General features: G+C 72.9%; 1 protein-coding gene across 4 annotated transcripts in view; it reads left to right on the top strand.

Annotated features, from left to right (window-relative positions):
- The window catches only part of LMTK1 (lemur tail kinase 1), a 60,369-nt gene that overhangs the window by 43,219 nt on the left and 4,483 nt on the right, over nt 1–12,667 (top strand). For 2 of the 4 annotated variants that reach the window (XM_089771834.1, XM_089771836.1), the window contains exons 6-13: nt 1,999–2,086; nt 2,846–2,979; nt 5,389–5,473; nt 6,388–6,509; nt 6,789–6,938; nt 7,339–10,681; nt 10,875–11,046; nt 12,231–12,467. In XM_089771834.1, coding sequence (XP_089627960.1) covers nt 1,999–2,086; nt 2,846–2,979; nt 5,389–5,473; nt 6,388–6,509; nt 6,789–6,938; nt 7,339–10,681; nt 10,875–11,046; nt 12,231–12,467 — 4,331 coding nt within the window. The remainder of the gene's footprint in view (nt 1–1,998; nt 2,087–2,845; nt 2,980–5,388; nt 5,474–6,387; nt 6,510–6,788; nt 6,939–7,338; nt 10,682–10,874; nt 11,047–12,230; nt 12,468–12,667) is intronic. The other 2 variants (XM_089771835.1, XM_075904067.2) reach the window with 2 other exon arrangements.

Below are 12,667 nucleotides of genomic sequence, written 5' to 3'. Positions count from 1 at the left end.
GAGAGCGCCGCGGCCAGGCTGTGGAGTCGGGCGGCCCTGGCCCCGGTTTGGGTGGGCCTGGAGGCTAAGTGGATGGGCTGTGGCCCACCCGTAACTACGCCTCTGGTCTGGACGAGCTGGGGGGCTGCAGGTTGGGAGTGAGGGGTGTTGGCAGGGCCGGGGGGCAGGGCCAGGGGGCAGGGGTGAGGGGCGCCGGCAGGGCCGGGGGGCAGGGGCTGCGGGGTGGGGGTGCGGGGCGCCGGCAGGGCCGGGGGCAGGGCCGGGGGACGGGGGTGCGGGGCGGGGGCAGAGCCGGGGGGCGGGGGTGCGGGGTGGGGGTGCAGGGCGCCGGCAGGGCCGGGGGCAGGGCCGGGGGGCGGGGGTGCAGGGCGGGGGCAGGGCCGGGGGGCGGGAGGGCGGGGTGGGGGTGCAGGGCGGGGGTGCAGGGCGCCGGCAGGGCCGGGGGGCGGGGGTGCAGGGCGGGGGCAGGGCCGGGGGGCGGGGGTGCGGGGTGGGGGTGCAGGGCGCCGGCAGGGCCGGGGGCAGGGCCGGGGGGCGGGGGTGCAGGGCGGGGGCAGGGCCGGGGGGCGGGAGGGCGGGGTGGGGGTGCAGGGCGCCGGCAGGGCCGGGGCGCGGGGGTGCAGGGCGGGGGCAGGGCCGGGGGCTGGGAATGGAGAAGCACTCGGCTTTGCACCGGGAGATGAACAAACCCCCCATTGTTGTGGCCTGGTGGGGCGGTCGGCACGGCCCGGTACCCGCTTGTTCTCTGCCTGGCGTGAGCACCGGGCTGCCCCCGCTGACGTATCGCGCGGGCTGGGACAAGGAGAGCGCTGAAAAGGTTCCTTTCTCAGCTACGCTGATCACGGGACCTACCTCACCCCCCCCCCCCCCGCCCTGCCGGTGCCCCTCAGGCTCGCCCCGCAGCCCCCCCGCCCTGCCCTGGGCTCCCCCCGCCCTGCCGGTGCCCCTCAGGCTCGCCCCGCAGCCCCCCCGCCCTGCCCTGGGCTCCCCCCGCCCTGCCCTGGGCTCCCCCCGCCCTGCCGGTGCCCCTCAGGCTCGCCCCGCAGCCCCCCCGCCCTGCCCTGGGCTCCCCCCGCCCTGCCGGTGCCCCTCAGGCTCGCCCCGCAGCCCCCCCGCCCTGCCCTGGGCTCCCCCCGCCCTGCCCTGGGCTCCCCCCGCCCTGCCGGTGCCCCTCAGGCTCGCCCCGCAGCCCCCCCGCCCTGCCCTGGGCTCCCCCCACCCTGCCGGTGCCCCTCAGGCTCGCCCCGCAGCCCCCCCGCCCTGCCCTGGGCTCCCCCCGCCCTGCCCTGGGCTCCCCCCGCCCTGCCGGTGCCCCTCAGGCTCGCCCCGCAGCCCCCCCGCCCTGCCCTGGGCTCCCCCCACCCTGCCCTGGGCTCCCCCCGCCCTGCCGGTGCCCCTCAGGCTTGCCCCGCAGCCCCCCCGCCCTGGGCTCCCCCCGCCCTGCCCTCCCCCCGCCCTGCCGGTGCCCCTCACGCCCGCCCTGCAGCCCCCCAGCCTCCCAGCCCTGCCCTGGGCTCCCCCCGCCCTGCCCTCCCCCCGCCCTGCCAGTGCCCCTCACTCCTGACCCGCAGCCCCCCCGCCCTGCTCTGGGCTCCCCCTGCCCTGCTGGTGCCCCTCACGCCCGCCCTGCACTCCCCAGCCTCCCAGCCCTGCCCTGGGCTCTCCCCCACTCTGCCAGTGCCCCTCACTCCTGCCCCGCAGCCCCCCCGCCCTGCTCTGGGCTCCCCCCGCCCTGCCGGTGCCCCTCACTCCTGCCCCACGGCCCCCCAGCCCTGCTCTGGGCTCCCCCTGCCCTGCCGGTGCCCCTCACTCCTGCCCCACGGCCCCCCAGCCCTGCCCTGGGCTCTCCCCCACTCTGCCAGTGCCCCTCACTCCTGCCCCACAGCCCCCCAGCCCTGCTCTGGGCTCCCCCTGCCCTGCCGGTGCCCCTCACTCCGGTGCTGCGTGCTCCTGGCTGCCACAGGCCAGCGGTGCCAGGTGCGTGCTCTCCCTGCGCAGGGCTCTCCAGCACACCAACCTGCTGCAGTGCCTGGCCCAGTGCGCCGAGGTGACGCCGTACCTGCTGGTGATGGAGTTCTGCCCGCTGGTACGTCGCCTGCTTTCTACCCCCCGCCCCCCGCCCCGGGCTGCCTGGGACCCTCCCCTCCACTCCCCCGGGCCGGGTCCCAGCTCGTCTCGCCCAGACCCCGGTCTAGCACGCTGGGTCCCCCGGCCCCCCAGTAGGGTCTCAGCTCCCCCCACCCCGGGCCGGTGCCCCGGCGAGAGCGCGGTGGGTGCCGGGAGGCCAGGAGAGGTGGAAATTCCTGCCCCGTGTCAGTGAGTCTCCAGGGAGCGAGGGAAGCCGGGCGCAGGGGGGGGGGCGAGGGGCGGTTTACGAGCACAGCTCGTCTGGGGGGGCCACCTGCAGTGAGGGCTGGTCTCTGCCACAGGCAATGGCCATTCGTGGGGGTCACAGAGCCCCCTGCGTGGTCCCTGCAGCACTGGGGGCTACCCGGGACAGACCCAGCCTTGCTGAGGTTTCCAGCCCCCCTAGACCCCGGGTGAGGTGAGCTCCTGGGGGCGCTGGGCATCCACCCCCCCGTGCCACATCCGCCCCCCCCCGCGGGTGTCTTGGGCTGTCCCAGGCATTGCATGTGGCTCGGGGCGGGGGAATGGGGGGGTACCCCCCAGGCCTGCCCACCCCCCTGTTCTGGGCCAAGCTCCCTGCCCTGCCCCAGCTCGTCCCTTGCCCCCGCGCTCCCCTGACGCCCCCCCATGCTCGGCTGCCGGGGGAGGGGCTCTGGGAGCCGACCCGTGCGGGCGAGGCCGGGGCGCGGGGACGGTAACGCCGGCTGTCCCATGGCAGGGGGACCTGAAGGGCTACCTGCGGAGCTGCCAGCTGGCCGACTCCATGGCCCCCGACCCCCTCACCCTGCAGAGAATGGCCTGCGAAGTGGCCTGCGGCATCCTGCACCTGCACAGGAACCACTATGTGCACAGGTAAGGTGGGGGGGCCCCATTCCTGCTCCCCCCTTGGGGAAAGCCCCTCTGGCCCTGCGCATCGCCACGAGCGCCCTGCCGGGGACGCGTCCTGGAGCGGGTTGGAGAGCAAGACACCGGGGTGGGGAGCAACCTTCCCGCTAATTTTTTCCATCCATGTGCAGAATCAATTTTGTTCTGTGCACCGAGGCCCGTGCGGATGTGCACCACCAGGCGACACAACATGCCGCCGGCTGCGCGGGCACTGCTGATCCTTTGGGCGGCACCTGAGTCTCTCTCTTGCCCAAGCGCTCAGCTCTCAGGGAACCCTGGTGGGGGGGGAGACCAGGGCCGGGGTGAGGAGGGTGTGTGTGTGAGGACTGGGGGAGGAGGGGCTGGGCAGGCCTCATAACGACCCCGTATCCTGGGTCGCGCCATCCACCCGCCTTCCCGTCCCACAGTTTGGGGCCCCTCGGGTGCCGCCCCTGTGACGGCGTGTGGGGGAGCCCCCGGCCTGCACCCCCATCGCAGCCAGCGGGGACTCAGCCGGCCCTAGAATCGAAGGGTAATTTGCTTTTCAGAGCTCCAGGCCAGCTCGGGCTCGACATGCCTCCGGAGCCAGGGCAGAGCCGTCGTCCTCTTGGGGGGCCGGGTCCACAGGCCCCTGGCCTCGCCCTCCCCCCCTCCCCGGTCTGGACTTAGTCTGCTCCCCTCACGCTTCCCCCAACCAAGACTAAAACCCCCCCGGCAACAGGTCCCTGAGCCCCCAGGCAGCTCCGCCTCCCCCAGGGTCCTGCTCCCAGCCCCAAGGTGAATCCCCAGGGGGCGAGATGCTGACACACTGCCCCAGGGAGTCATGCCTGGCCCTTCCCCCCCGTGCAGCGAGAGCTGCAAGGGGGAGAAACTGAGGCACACACCCCCGCACCCCTGCCAGCACCCCCCACTACGTCCCCTGGGCCCCAGTGGTAGTAGACTGCAGTAGGGGGGCTTCCATGCTGAGGCCTGGGGGCAGGCGCCCCCCCCCCCCCCCCCCCAGCATGTGCGGTTAGGGGATGTGGGCCAAGCAGGACGAGGGGCTGCCGGGGGTGTTCGGTTCCTTGGCGGGGGGGGGGCGGCGTCAGAGGGCTTGGGGGGCCCGTTGGGTTCCCAGCCGGGCGTGTGCAGGGCCGGCCGTGGGGGTCTCTCCCCGGCGCAGCAACACAACTCGGCACTGACGCTGGCCCAGGCCGCCTGGGCTCCTCCGACCTGCTCGGCCCCCTGGCTTCTCCTCCCCAACAATATCCTGGTGCTGAGCGAGTGGCGCACCCAGACTCCAGCATCAGTGATTTTGTTGAGGAGGGCGAGCGCTGGCTCCTGGGGCCACCGGATTCGTCTCGTCTGCCTCGCCGGGCCCTGCCTCCCAGCCCAGCGCGGCCCCTGCCAGGCCCCCGGCCCTGCCTCCCCGCCGGGGTGTGGGCGGCGAACGGAGCCCTGCGCGTCTCCACAGGGCCAGCCCCCCCCGCAGTGGGAATGGGGGGGCGTCTCGTCCTCCCCAGCCCGGCGTCCCTGGGCCCCTCAGCTCAGCCTGCCCGTCGGCGCCAGGCGCAGCGGCGCGCGTGTGTGAGCGGGCGCCGAGAGCCTCCCGACGCGGCCCGCCAGCGCCCTCGCTCGCACGCTAGGTCCCGCCGGGTCCACCAGCTGCAGGCCACGTGCCAGGCCTGGGGGCGCCGCCTCCCCACCGTGTCCTGCCTGGGTCACACACAGACACCCGCCTGCCCACCCGTGCATGTACCCCCGCCATGCCCTCCAACACTCCCCCACGCAAATGCACCCATGCACCTCCCTTCGCCCCCACCCGTACCCCCGTGCCCCCACCCCCGCAGCCTCAACGCACCCATGCAGCCCCCCTTCGCCCCCACCCGTACCCCCCTGCCCCCACCCCCGCAGCCTCAACGCACCCATGCAGCCCCCCTTGGCCCCCACCCGTACCCCCGTGCCCCCACCCCCGCAGCCTCAACGCACCCATGTGGCCCCCCTTCGCCCCCACCCGTACCCCCGTGCCCCCACCCCCGCAGCCTCAACGCACCCATGCACCCCCCCCCCCCCTTCACTCCCATCCGTACCCCTGTACCCTCACCCCTGCAGCCTCAACGCACCCATGCACCCCCCCCTTCGCCCCCTCGCCTGCACCCCCCACACACACACGTCCCGGCTGCCAGGCAGGTTGCCAGGCCGGCCGTGGGCTCCTAGTTCCCCTCTGGTGGTTGGCTACCGAGGGGCTTACAGCTGCGCCCGCTGTCCCTGGTCGCTCAGCCTGGCCCGGGCTGCCGCTGGCTGGGCCCGTGGGCCGGGTTCACACGCTGCCTCCCTGCCCGGCCGGTGCCCGCTCCCCGGCCGGCCGTGCACGCCAGCGCCGGGTGTGTAACGGCCGCCCTGCCTCCCTTTGTCTAGCGACCTGGCGCTGCGGAACTGCTTACTCACCGCCGACCTGACCGTCAAAATCGGGGACTGCGGCCTGGCGCACTGCAAGTACAAAGTAAGGCTGGGCCGGGAGGGGGCTGGCGGCCGGGCCTGGCAGCTCCCCACGCCCGGCCGCTGGGGCGTCTCTGGTCCAGGCCCAGGGCCCCCTCCCTGCCCAGAGCACCTCTCGGGCTCAGGGGCCCGGGGCAGGCTCCGGAGGGCAGGGCAGGGGTCGGAGCCTGGCTGCTGGCGCTGATGCATTGGGGTGTCTCTGGTCGGCATCGGCCTGGCAAGGGGCTCCCCTCCGCCTGGAGAGAGGGGCCCCGGGCGGGTATTTCTGAGCCTGCTCCGCACAGGACTCCCCCACACCGCGCCCGGCACTGCCCCCCGCCCAGCCCGCAGAGTGCCCGGCACTGGGCTGGGCGAGGCCAGGGGCTGCCCCCTGCGCTTGGGGGGGGGGGAATCCCCGTGGCCAGCCTGTTCCTCTCCCGGGGGCACCCCGGCAGCCCTGCCCTCGCCTGCCCGCTGAGTCCGGGAGACACGGCTCCTGCCTGGCACCAAGGGCAACTTGCTGCCGGCTGGAGTCTTTGGGGAATTGCTGGGAGGGAGGGGCTAGCAGCAGGGCTGAGTGGGGGGAGCGGGACTGTGGGGGGGCCAGGGGAAGGGCCCAGGGCAGCAGGAACTGGAGGGGCCAGGGGTAGCGGGGGGCTGGGAGCTGGAGAGGCTGGGGCAGCAGGGGCTGGAGCAGAGGGGGCTGAAAGGGATGGGGACTGGAGCAGAGGGGGCCGGGAGCTGGAGGGGCCGGGGCCGCGGAGGTCAGGGGTCCGGGCTTGGGGCTGTGGGGGCCGGGGGTCTGGGCCGGGCAGCAGGAGCCGGGAGCTGGAGGGGCCGGGGCCCCAGGGTTCGGGGTGCCACCGTCACACCGGGCGAGCCGGTCCCTTGCGCGTAGGTTGACGCTCTCTTCTCGCGCTGACCCTGCATGCTCGGCAGGACGACTACTTCGTGACGGCCGACCAGCTGTGGGTGCCGCTGCGCTGGATCGCGCCCGAGCTCGTGGACGAGGTGCACGGGAACCTGCTTGTGGTGGACCAGACCAAATCCAGCAACGTCTGGTGAGCGCAGGGCCTGGGCGGGGCAGCCCCAGCCCCGGGGCCCCTCTGGGGGGGGTCTGTCCGGCAGGCGGGTGTCGGGCTGCGGCCGCGTCTCGTGGGCTGCCCGTGGCCCTGAGCCCGTGGGGCACCGTGGCTGGGACTGGCCTGTCTCTTCCCTGCCCCGAGCCTGCGCCTGCCTGTCTTGTTCAGAGTGGGGTGGGGCCGGTGGCTCCCTGGGCCCTGCTCCGGGTCGTGCCCCCGGCCCTGCAGCCCGACGCTCTCTCCTGCCCGTGTCCGCAGGTCTCTGGGCGTGACCATCTGGGAGCTGTTTGAGCTGGGCAACCAGCCCTACGACCGCTACTCCGACCGGCAGGTGCTGACCTACGCCATCAAGGAGCAGCAGCTCAAACTGCCCAAGCCCCAGCTGAAGCTGCTGCTGTCGGAGCGCTGGTGAGGGGCCGGGCTGGGGGTGCTGCTGGGTGCTGCCGGAGGGGGAAGGGGCCTGCTCCCGCCCGGCGAGCCCGACGCTGGCTGGGTGCTCAGTGCATCCTCCCTTCCCTGGCTGGCTCTTCTCTCCTGGGCTGGCTCTGGGCAGGGGGCTGAGGGGCCCGGTGCCACGTGCTGCGAGCGGGGGCAGGCCTGCTGAGCGGTGAGTCACGGTGCGCGTGGCGGCGCCGTGCGCCAGCAAAGGGCGGGCTGGGGGCGGGGGCCTGGGCCCAGCCGCCCTCTCACCGGCTGCTGGGAGAAGGGGGTGGGCAGCGGGTAGCGGGCAGCCGCAGGCTCCTGCCAGAGCGGACGCAGGCCGGCGGCGCTGGGCAGGGATGGACGCCCGTGTCCTTCTGCCTTGCAGGTACGAGGTGATGCAGTTCTGCTGGCTGCAGCCCGAGCAGAGGCCGACGGCGGAAGAGGTGCACCTGCTGCTCTCCTACCTGTGCGCCAAGGGGGCGACGGAGGCCGAGGAGGAGTTTGAGCGGCGCTGGAACGCCATGAAGCCCAGCGGCGGCTCCGGCAGCAGCCGCCACGGCGCCCAGCTCTCCTCCTTCCCGCTGCTGGAGCAGTTCTCGGCCGAAGGCTTCCACTCGGACGGGGACGACGTGCTGACCGTCATGGAGACCAGCCGCGGCCTCAACTTCGAGTACAAGTGGGAGCGCAGCGCGGCGGAGCGCTTCCCGGCGCCCGCGGGGGCCTTGAGCCCTGGCAGTGCCGCCCGCTACCAGGAGCTGTACTACCCCGCCAGCTCCACGGGGCAGCCCAGCCTCGGCGTCTCGCCGTCCTGCTATGAGTGCGCGCCGCAGAGCTGCCCGGGCCTGCACGTGCCCGGGGCGGTGCCCGTCCTGGGGGCCCGCAGCCCCTCGCTCAGCAGCGAGTACTACATCCGCCTCGAGGGGCCCTCGGAGGACCCCGCCCCGCTGGACTACGCCCTGTGCTCCTACAGCCCCGACTGCGAGCTCGGCTCCCCGGCCAAGGCGTCCCGCTGGCAGGCCCAGGGCGGCCTGGACAGTGGCACGTACGACTCAGACAACAGCCCCACCGTCTCCCTGACCATGGAGCCCCTGCTGGGTCCTGCCCCGCCCCGCGAGGGCGCTTGGGAGCATCCCGATTACTATCCCTACCCATGTCCCGGCACGGAGCCCCTGCACTACCAGCCGTCCCCGGGCGATGGCGCCACCCGGTACCTGCTAGAGGAGGCACCCTCGGAGACCGGCAGCACGGAGGGGCAGGACCCCAGCTTCCAGAAGAGTGTCTTTGAGGACCCTCTGGGCATCTCCCCCTCGGGGCACTGTGCCTACGGCTCCCCCGGCTACGAGGGGAGGCTGCCGGAGTGTGTGGCCAGCAGGACGGGGGGCGCCCGGCTGGACTGCGTCACGCTGGAGCTGAGCGAGGGGAGCCCGGGCGAGGAGGGGAGCCCAGAGCTGTTCCCGGAGGAAGCGAGCGCAGGGGTGCCGAGGGAGCCGTGGGCGTCCAACTGCTCGGCCAACAACAACAGCAGCGCCTGCCCCCCTCCGCCCTGCGAGCCCCCTGCCAAGGACAGCTGGTGTTACCGCCACATGATCACCTTCCGGGGCCTCATGGCCGAGCCCCTGGACACAGTGCCATGCGACGAGCCGCAGCTCAGGGACGCCTTGCTGGAGAGGAGGAGCCCGCTGGTCAAGGACTTCCAGCTGGCGCTGCAGGACCGGCCGCTCGCTGAGCCCCCCAGTGTCTGCTTGGCTCCCGGGCACTGCCGGCCCCTGGGCCGCAAACAGGACTCTTCCTCTTCCTCCTCCTCCTCCTCCTCCCCCCTTGGCCTGGGAGGCTGGGACTCCTCCGCTGTCGATCCCTGGGAAGGTGGGGTGCTGGCCAGCCATTCCGGTTCACAAGGTGCCGAGCTGCCCTCCAACCCCTCCGCCGGCACCGCAGCCCCGAGGAGCCTGGACGATGCCAGCACCGGGCTGAGAGAAGCCGAGAGAGGAGAGGGGACGCCTGAGGCCCAGACGCCACAGCCAAGGGGCACGGATCTGCCAGGGCCTGTGGATATGGGCCATGCCACGGCGGGGGCAGCTTGCCGGCTCTCGGAGAGCGAAACCGTGCCGGCAGAGGGGGCCATCTTCCCGCTGAGTCCTGGGGGGCAGGCAGTGCCCTGTGCCTACGCCGAGGGCAACCTTTGTGCAGACTGCACCCCGGGCCCGTCTGAGGCCTCGGAGGCGGCTGGCCAGGTGCCCAGAGACATTGCCGTGGAGAGCGGGAAGAGCATCACGAGTGACCTGGACCGGACCCCAGACAAGACCTTCTCCAGCACCAGCTTCCCGGAGCTGGACGACTGCAGCGACGACGACACGGCGGAGCTCACCTCCGGCATCTTCACCGATTTCTCCGGAGACTACCTGGAGCGGGTGGACATGCTCCCATCCTTCAAATCTCTGCAGAAGCAGGTGGGGACGCCGGACTCCCTGGAGTCCCTCGACATCCCCTCCACGGCCAGCTCCTGCGAAGTCTTCAGCCCCACCAGCTTCGTCCCCTCTGGCCAGCCCAAGGCCCTGGATAGCGGCTACGACACCGAGAACTATGAGTCCCCCGAGTTTGTCCTGAAGGAGCCGCATGAGCCCCGGGAGCCAGAGGCTTTCACCCATCTGGGGAAGTCGCCCATGGACCTGGGGGCGGGGGAAGGGGAGAGCGTGACCCCCGAGCTGCGCCTCTCCTCATCCTTCAGCACCGAGCTCCACAGCCTGAGCGAGAAGAACCCCCACCGCGACTCCGCCTACTTCTCAGACTACGACGCCGACGCCGACAGGTCCCTCAAGGAGGATGAGGACAGTGACGGGTCGGAAGCCCTGGAGAGGGAGGCCGGGTGCTCGCCGCCAGATGCGCAGGACCTGCAGGGAGCCCCAAGCCAAAGCATCGATGGGGAGGAACTAGCCCAGCCCAGCAGCCCGCTGGGAGCGGCGTGCGCCACTGGGGATGCAGCCTGTGGTGGAGGCTCCGCAATGGCAGGGGAAGAGCTGAGCACCGGGGCAGGGGGTGCCCAGGCTGAGCCCCCGGCGCTGGAGCCAAAAGCTGCCTGTGGGGCTGAGGAGAGAGCTGCAGGCCACAGGCCAGACTCGGACAGCTCCGGAGACACGGCGTGGGGCGAGTGGCCCGCTGTCCCCAGCATCCCATCCACGTCCTTCCTCCTGTCTCCCGTGGTAACGAGCCCCGAGGGCCCAGCCAAAGCCGGCGGCGGAGAATTGGTGCCAGAGGGGCTCTCGGGCCGGCCGGGTGAGTCTGTGGGTGCTGTGGCTGAGGGGCTGGAGCCCCCATCGGAGGGGCCTGAGGTGCAAGTGGGCCCAGAAGGGGAAGGCCAGGAAGGTCCAGGCACGGTGCTGGCGGAAGAGCCCTCACTCGCCCAGGGCCCGCAGCCGTCCCTGGCCCTCGCTCTGCGGCGGGCCCCTGTGGCGCGGCGGCAGGAGGAGCCAGAAGAGGAGGAGGAGGACACGGAGGACAGCGACGAGTCGGACGAGGAGCTGCGCTGCTACAACATCCAGGAGCAGAGCGAGGAGAGCGAGGAGGAGCCGGCGGCCGTGCCCATCGTGGTGGCCGAGAGCCACAGCGCCAGGAACCTGCGCAGCCTTCTCAAGATGCCCGGCCTGCTGTCCCAGAGCTTCTGCGAGGACCTGGAGCGGAAGAAGAAGGCCGTGTCCTTCTACGACGACGTCACCGTCTACCTCTTTGACCAGGTGAGCCGCGCTGGAGCCACGAGCTCCCTCCATGGCCCAGCCCCACCGGTGAGCTGGGAGGACGGGAGAGGCCTTCGTGACGGGAGGGGGTTGTCCCTCCGTTTCCCAGCCAGTGAGTGGCTGGTGCCTGAGGGAGCAAGCTGGGAGGGCCGGGCCTGGCTCGGGCGTGTCTCTTCATGGGGGAGTTTCCAAGGTGTCTTCTCACGTCCAGGAAAGTCCGACTCGGGAGCTCGGCAGCCAGCCGTTCCCCGCGGTCACGGAGCCTTCGCTGCCGCCCCTGCAGAGCAAGAGCATCGGCCCCGCGAGCCCGGTGGACAGGCTGAGCGCCTCGGACGACGCCTCGGACGGCAACGCCTCTGAAGAGAGTGAGGGCTCGCGGGGGGCAGAGCGCCCAGCACTGGGGAGGGGTCGCAGGGACTCAGCTGAGTAACTGCCAGTCTCAGCATGGGCACCTCTCCGGCCTGCCCCTCTGGGCCTGGGTCCCCCAGCACGGCAGGCTTAGCACACGGCCCCAGGGACTGTGGAGGTGAAGCCACGTAGGCTCGTGGGGGCTCTGTACAAGAGAGGAGCTCAGATTGAGAGTGGGACTGCGGTAGCGACGGGTCAGGCTGAGGGGGCAGCAAGCACTGTAGGAATAGGCCCAGCTGAGGGCCGGAAGGATGAGGGCAGTGAACACAGGCCAAGGGCCGGGAGACCAAGGGGGCAGCAGGCACAGTAGGGATGGGCCCGGCTGAGGGTCAGCGGACGCAGTGGGGATGGGCCTGGCCAACGGGTGGCGGGTGCGGCAGTGATGGGCCCAGCCGAGGGGCTGCGAGTGTGGTAGGGATGGGCCTGGCTGATGGGCAGCAGGCATGGCAGGGATGGGCCTGTCCGAGGGGCGGTGGGCATGGCAGGGATGGGCCCGTCCAAGGGGCGGCAGGCGCGGCGGGAATGGACCCGGCTGAGGGGCGGCGGGCGTGGCGAGGATGGGCTAGTCCGACGGGTGGCAGGCGCGGCGGGGATGGGCCCGGCCGAGGGGCGGCGGGCGTGGTGAGGATGGGCCAGTTCGACGGGTGGCGCGCGCAGCGAGGATGGGCCCGGCCGAGGGGCGGTGGGCGTGGCGAGGATGGGCCCGCCAAGGGGCGGCAGGCGTGGCGAGGATGGGCCCGCCTAGGGGCGGCGGGCGCGGCGGGGATGGGCCCGGCCGAGGGGCGGCGGGCGCGGCGGGGATGGGCCCGGCCGAGGGGCGGTGGGCGTGGCGAGGATGGGCCCGGCCGAGGGGCGGCAGGCGTGGCGAGGATGGGCCCGCCTAGGGGCGGCGGGCGAGGGGCGGTGGGTGTGGCGAGGATGGGCCCGGCCGAGGGGCGGTGGGTGTGGCGAGGATGGGCCCGGCCGAGGGGCGGTGGGTGTGGCGAGGATGGGCCCGGCCGAGGGGCGGTGGGTGTGGCGAGGATGGGCCCGCCCAGGGGCGGCGGGCGTGGCGAGGACGGGCCCGGCCGAGGGGCGGCGGCCGAGGAGCGGGAGCGGGCCCTGCACAATGGCGGCTCCCTGACGTCTCACTGTGCTCCAGGCAGTGGATTCGAGTGGGACGACGACTTTCCGCTGACGCCCGTGAAGTCGCCGTTCATGTCCTCGCTGAGCGTGTCGCCGGTGCTGCCGGTCTCGGCCGTCCCCAGCCTTCCCGCGCTGGGCCCAGTCCAGAAGCAGGTGCTGCCGATCCAGTTCTCCCGGTTCAGCGTGTCTCCGGCGCCGGCGTCCAGGTTCTCCATCACACACGTCTCTGACTCGGACGTCGAGTCCGCAGGAGGTGAGGGCAGGGGCTGGGGGCCTGTTAGGGAGCTGGGAGCTGCCCAGGGTGCCCTGGGGTGGTTGGGACCCGGAGTGGGAGCCGTGAATTCCTGCGGTTTACTCAACTGCCCCTCTCCCATAGGGCGCCCCATACGCCAAATCAGGCAGCGCCTCTGTAGCTGTACGGCAGGGCGAGGGTGGGAAAATGTGCCCCCCCCC

Source organism: Pelodiscus sinensis, chromosome 20 (genome assembly GCF_052426305.1).
Source record: "Pelodiscus sinensis isolate ZL-2025 chromosome 20, ASM5242630v1, whole genome shotgun sequence".
NCBI lineage: Eukaryota > Metazoa > Chordata > Testudines > Trionychidae > Pelodiscus > Pelodiscus sinensis.
Note: the sequence above shows the minus strand (reverse complement) of the source record. Positions and strands in the feature narration are given on the sequence as shown.